Source organism: Sorghum bicolor, chromosome 3, assembly GCF_000003195.3.
Source record: "Sorghum bicolor cultivar BTx623 chromosome 3, Sorghum_bicolor_NCBIv3, whole genome shotgun sequence".
Classification (NCBI taxonomy): Eukaryota; Viridiplantae; Streptophyta; class Magnoliopsida; order Poales; family Poaceae; genus Sorghum; species Sorghum bicolor.
In genome coordinates this window covers 64,749,780-64,756,028 of record NC_012872.2, presented here as the reverse complement: position 1 = coordinate 64,756,028, position 6,249 = coordinate 64,749,780, and the positions used below count along the sequence as shown (strand labels likewise).

Below are 6,249 nucleotides of genomic sequence, written 5' to 3'. Positions count from 1 at the left end.
TAAAGCTCACTTTAAATCATTATTTGGAGAGTTATTCACATAAAAAACCGATTTCTATGGTATTTTAGGCTAGCAAAAAATGCAGAATGAATATGGCTATATTTGGATAACCAAATAAATAAATAAGTTGTTGGAGAATATTTTTTATCAAAATCTTTATTACTAGTAGTTAGAAATAATATAGAGAGTCTCTTGGTTGGGTGCAGTATTTTCGATAATTTTTTTCCATGAACGGGCTTTTACGTTCCGTGTTTTATTAAGATGAAAGGGTATTTCCGATAACTGGACATAATCAATAATAGAACCTTACCACCTAATATTTTGACAAAACATTACTAAGAAAAGAAAAAGGGAATGTAAGACCGCTCATGACATGATTACTGTGTATTAGCTACTACTCCATTGGGTCCCACCCCAAAGGTCAGCCTCCTGCCTCCCTCTATACAAGTCCACCACCATAGTTTGATTGATGCTCGACGCACACGGCGCTGAACCCTTCATTCATATATATCCAGATTCCCCTCCTCCCTTTCCTCCCGTTCAATTCACCTTTCTGCCACACCACACCTCGAGCGAAGCAAGCACCGCAAGAAGAGCCAGGGATCGAGATCTTCCATCACTCCCATCCATGGCCGACCAGTGGTGGGAGAGTACCTCTCACAGGAGTCACGGCGCGTCGGCGTGCTCGGCCGCCGCGCCGCCGCCGCTCACGGTCACGGGCGGCAGGGTGGCCTGCGGCTGGACCTCCCCCACCGCAGCCGCCGCTGAGTCGACGAGCTCCGTAACCTTCCAGGACCCCTACAGGAGCTCCACCCATCAGCAGCCTCTGTCTGATGCCGCCTCGTCTCTCGGTGATCCTCACATGGACTGGACGCAAGCCTTCTTGTAAGTTAGCTATACATATATATAGCTTCGTCGTCGTCCATCCTTCGCATCCATGTGTTCTGGGGTTTCTAGCTTCATGGTGGGGGTAACTAATGAATTAAGCATCCGATCTTGCATGAGCTTTAATCAGGAGCGGGAGGAGTGATACCAGCTTCCAAGCCGTGCTCCAAGAACAACCCCCCGCGATGAACGATCCACTAATCAGGGACGGCGACATGAGTGCCGGCAGCTTCTTGGTCGACCAGCAGGCGCAGCTATCGCCGTCGCCGTCGCCCTACGGCACGGACCCATCGCAAGCTCAAGCTCTATTCGACGGCACGGCGGCGGTGCACAACATTTCGATGTACGGAGACAGCGAGTCCTCGGTCACCTATGACGCCACGGCGGCGTCGATGCAGTTTTCTTCCCAGCTGCTCAAGACCTCGGTGCCGGCGACGGCGTCTACGCCGATGCAAGGTGTCGGCGTCGGCGCGCCGATGCAGTACTTGTCCGCCGGCAGTTACCTGCCTTTCGGTGGCCCGCTGCCGTCCCACCTTCTCTTGCAGGCCTTGCAGGCGGCTAATAAGCCCAATAGCCGCAGCGCCAACGCTAACTCTCTGACGACGGTGAAGGTAATTAGGAGAGACATGCATCAGAGTCACGAATCTAGCTAGAATTCTTGATGAGTTCATAGCTGCTATCTATCTAGGGTTTCGCCAAGTCATAGCGCTCAGTTTCGCTTACACTCCAATTCCATGTCTGTCTGTCCAGCAGGACGACTGCTCTCCACCACCGGCGACGAGGAAAAGCGTCCCCGAGCCGCCTACTACCGCTGCGAAAAGGCCACGGATCGAGGCGCCGTCGCCGCTGCCGACTTTTAAGGTGAAGAGCGATCCGAGTTGGTTTCTTTTTTAATCTTTCAGCAGTTGGCTGTTGTGTCTCTTTTTGTTCCTAGCTTTTGATGAATGACATTTCAGATTTCCGTCTGGTGCATCGATGGATGATGAGCTTAGAGTCAGCTGGACTGCTAAATGTTTTCTCTCTTTTCATGTTTGCTTTTGCGCGCTGCAGGTGAGGAAAGAGAAACTAGGGGACAGAATCACTGCGCTCCAGCAACTAGTCTCGCCTTTTGGAAAGGTATTAGTTCTTTCTGTTCTGCGTCGTCAATTCCCTCACATTCCTCGCCGTTGCAATTAGCATATGAGAGGACAAGTAATGCTAGAACTCATCTTGGATAATGACCTGACGGATCAATCTTATGCATGGTTATGGGTCATATACTTTAGACTGATACCGCATCGGTTCTTCACGAGGCCATCGAATACATCAAATTCCTTCACGACCAAGTTGCGGTGAGTATATCTTATAAATGCCAATGCAAATTTTGTTTAATCTATTTTGGCCCTAATCCCAATCATATCTTGCGACATACCATATCCGCAGTCGCTGAGCTCTCCCTACTTGAAAAATGGGATTCCCATGAAGCAATTCCAGCACAAGGTATATATATCAACTTTTTTGCTTCTAGCAGTTCCTTGATAATTAATGAAAACAACTAGCGGCCTTTGTGTTTATATCATTTCTCTCCTGAACTATAGGGCTCTGAGGATTCCAAGGACAACGGTGACACGAAGCAAGATCTACGGAGCCGAGGCCTGTGCCTTGTCCCAGTGGCGAGCACGTACACGGTGGCGGCCGAGACGCCTGAGTTCTGGCACCCTACATTTGGAGGCACATTCCGGTAGAGAAACATTACTGTAACTAGTTAGCTTGCATTGGTAGAGAGTACACGTGCTAATAACAGCAACGTGTACTCGTCTGAATTACAAACAAACGAAAAGAGTGTTCTGAAGCTAAAGCAAAGCAAACTCGATCATGCATATGTTCTTATCAAACTAAGTTTTGTACAGATGGTGATCGACCAGTTTTAGTAGCAAGCTAAGTAGCGCTTGATGAGACGAAAAGCAAGAAGTTATGATGTCGCCCAAGCAAGCAATCGAAGGATGTTTTGCAAGGGAAAAGATCGATGGATATATATGATAATAGGTACTGCCGACTGGTGGTCTTCTACGACAGGCTAAGTATATATAACACATGTTGGATCAGGTGCAAAAGAGAATGATGAATTGAGGCCGTGTATGGGGCATCTATACTCATATATATGCAACTTTGCAAGCAAATAATTCATGACAGCTATATATAATTAGCACTGTGTAGTATGAATTGGTTGGCGTTGGAAGGGAAAAGGTAGGGCAGGTGCCAAAATTATTTCAAAGCAAAAGCTAGCAGGAGGTATTAGTGCAGATAGCTGACAACAGTCATGGCAGCATGGCAATGATTCTTATCTATTACTGGAAGTATGTATGCGCTCAAAAAGGATAAGTGCCAAATCAATAAGTTTACTTAATTCTTTTCAAAAATAAGTTTACTTAATTTGTCTAGTTTCGTAAAAGACTATACATTCCCCAATTTCAATTGGTTTTTTATCTAGTAGGACTGCGTACTAGCACTTTTTTAGACGAAGGAATTGTAAACTATATATTCGCCACACACAGACGAGTATATACTTTGTTAGCGGATTGGGAAAAAAAAAGATCAGTTGCAAATACGATGGATGTATAACTATTTCGATCCGGCCATTCAGGGACTAAATTTCAGTATATTTTGTTCATTGAATTCCCAGAAAGATGTTCATAATTCATACCTTTTGCCATACAGTGCAATGGAGTCAATTATAGGTGTGTTTGATTTGATGGCTATATATATCAGAGATGGCGATCCATATATGGACGGGCGTTGTAATTTGGTTCGCTGACGACTTGCTCAGTCCAAGGGCTACAAGGCCTTCATCAGCCGTCTATAAGACCGAGATTTTACCTAAACATATATGCACGCTACTCTCAGCTGTGAAAACTCAAATTAAATGAAGGGCCAGGCCCTGATTATACTGGGTAGTGGGTAAGCAAGGCCAACCCGGATCATGCAAATTCAGTTCTGTTTATGTCCTCCGGCTTGCAATTTTACTAAGTTATAATGACGAGCTAGGGTCCATAAACATAGTGAAGTTTTAAGAAAAGAGCCAAGCATTTTATGACAACCACAACATTGGACGATCCCCAACACCTTTTCAGTATTTTTTTTTCTGTTGTGTATTGGTGATATCAGTATATGTTTTTCACTTATCAAACACGCCCCCCAGTCCCCCACCCCCCACCACCACCCCCACCCTCTCTCATCTCTGCGTGCGCTCGCCATGCAATCTAGTACTCCTTCATTCCTAAATGTTTAGTGTGTTTTTAAATTTTATCCTAAATCAAATTCTTGTACTATAATATCGACCAAGTTTGTAAAAAAAACACCAACGTCAAATTTGTTTCGTTAAATCCGACATGAAATATGTATTTATTTGGTATTGTAAATGCTCATATATTATTTTATAAATTTGATCAAAATTAGAAAAAAAATGACTTGTAATAGAATTAAACACCTTACATTTTTGAAATGGAGAGGGTATATAACAAGGCGCCCCTTGTGGAAAGCGAACAGATTTGTGTATCTAGTGCTGTTGCGTTGGTTGTCAAGATGGCAATGGGGAATTCCCCGTCGGGAATTGACCCACCATCCCCGTCCCCGTGGGGGGAAAATTTCCCCGTCCCCGTCCCCGCCAAGGCCATTGGGAAACATTTTTCTCCCATCCCCGTTCCCCGCGGAGAATTGGTCCCCGATGGGGATCCCCGTACCCGACACTAAACAAGATAAAGGCAATAGAACAATAAGCATGACTAAGACACGATTATCAATTGTGATCTAAAGTTCATACACACATCATAATCATAGCATACAACTAGTCACATTCTTAGTTTCTCAATCATAGTCCCTCTGCATCCATATTCTATATATTTGTATTTATTAATTAACGGGACGGGTACGCGGGTTTCGGGTACGGGGACATAGGGAACATCCCCGAACCCGCCAGACCCGATGGGGAGGGAATTTTCCCCATTAGTCTCCCCGTGGGGAGTAAATCTCTCCCATCCCCGATCCCCAGTAGAGGAATTCCCCGCGGAAAATCGGGTTTCGGGTCCCCATTGCCATCTTGAGGTTGGTTGCGTTTTAACAATAATAATTTTGCTAGTTTTTCTCTGGTCGCTGTGGTCAGGGCGTGGTGTATATATGTTATCCCCTCCTTCCGGGTCGAGGCCCGGGAGCTTTTGCAGCATACGTTCAGGAATATTCTTGCACGCAGCATGCAGCAGTAATGGGTAACCGACCATATATAGCCAGCTACTGCTCCGGCTTTTGGCCGAGTTCTTCTTTCTAGCAGCCACAATGGCAACGCCGATCGAGCTAGTGCAGCTTAGTACTAGTGCACATCAGCACACATGGGATGGAATGGGGTCCCTGCACTGTTCAGGTGATGTCCAGGTCCAGTCATCCAAGCTCTGGAGTCCGGTCAGCACACAATCGCCTGCCTGCGGCGCAGCTGCCGCCTGCCGCCGCCGGCCGCCCGCCGGCCTGTTCAAAGTTGTGGCGTTTCGCTGCAAAAGTGCGCTATGGTGAGCTGGTGGCATGGTTCTCGCGCGCGCGTGCACGCGTCAGGCCAAACGGCGGCGCTTGACCCTCCCACCGGCGGCCGGCACCGGCAGGCATCCACCCATGCGGCCATGCGCCAATAATCCTCATGGAGTTCGTGCTTGCTTTACAGACTACAGTGCTTCGATCGCCGAGCACAGGTGGTGCAAATGCCCTCCTATTTGCGTTTGCGTGGTGCAGACTTGATCTATACGAGTAGCTTAGCGAGTGGATGCGTCACCATGATCACGTACTTTTTAGTGCTGATTAAACGCATTACTGTATTAGCGAGTGCGTCACCTGGAAGAAGGCCAAAGCGGAGAACCCACGCCCGAAAGCAGCACTCGAGTACATCTAGACACAACACAAGGGTGGCCTCTATTTAGGCGATCTCACTACATCGTCAGAGTGAGGTCACTGCCACGTGCAGTGCTTCATATATTTGGATGTCGTTGGTTGGCACCTGCCAGTAGTAGGCTAGTGGCAAAAGAAACATGGGACAGGCCGAGACCGAGCACAATTTCGGCCTGCCTGCCTGGCCTGGTAACTTTGACATAGGCCGGGCTTCAGCATCGGCTTTCATGCTGAAAGAAACCGGCTCGTTAGGCATCCGCATGCTGGGAAGACAGGCATAGGCGCATAGCTACTGCACGTCCCTTATCCAGTCCTATCTGCATTTCAGTCACAGAAGTTACAATCGTTCTCAGTAGCCTTTCGATTGGAGAGCTGTGACATCTGACAGGAAGGTAACCTAACAAGTAACAACCTAGCTGCAGTTGCTTCGGCCATCAAGTTGGCTGAACACATGACATC

General features: G+C 47.2%; 1 protein-coding gene across 3 annotated transcripts; it reads left to right on the top strand.

The window, feature by feature from the left end:
• LOC110433436 (transcription factor bHLH112-like) lies at window positions 475-3,540 on the top strand. 3 transcript variants are annotated; one of them, XM_021455582.1, is made up of 8 exons: window positions 475-885; window positions 1,016-1,496; window positions 1,639-1,746; window positions 1,936-2,001; window positions 2,151-2,216; window positions 2,308-2,364; window positions 2,463-2,605; window positions 2,775-3,540. In XM_021455582.1, the coding sequence occupies exons 1-8, from the start codon at window positions 629-631 to the stop codon at window positions 2,779-2,781; spliced, it is 1,185 nt and encodes a 394-aa protein (XP_021311257.1). In that variant the 5' UTR covers window positions 475-628; the 3' UTR covers window positions 2,782-3,540. The 3 variants fall into 3 exon arrangements, with proteins under 3 accessions (XP_021311257.1, XP_021311256.1, XP_021311258.1); XM_021455581.1 differs by having other exon boundaries at window positions 1,636-1,746; XM_021455583.1 differs by having other exon boundaries at window positions 1,636-1,746; window positions 2,463-3,540.

What these genes read in the sequence shown, in the direction of transcription:
- LOC110433436 (XM_021455581.1), top strand. Translation starts at nt 629, where the DNA reads ATGGCCGACCAGTGGTGGGAGAGTACCTCTCACAGGAGTCACGGCGCG. An exon ending in TAGTCTCGCCTTTTGGAAAG is followed by an intron (nt 2,002 to 2,150) that starts GTATTAGTTCTT and finishes CATATACTTTAG; the next exon opens with ACTGATACCGCATCGGTTCT. An exon ending in TCCTTCACGACCAAGTTGCG is followed by an intron (nt 2,217 to 2,307) that starts GTGAGTATATCT and finishes CCATATCCGCAG; the next exon opens with TCGCTGAGCTCTCCCTACTT.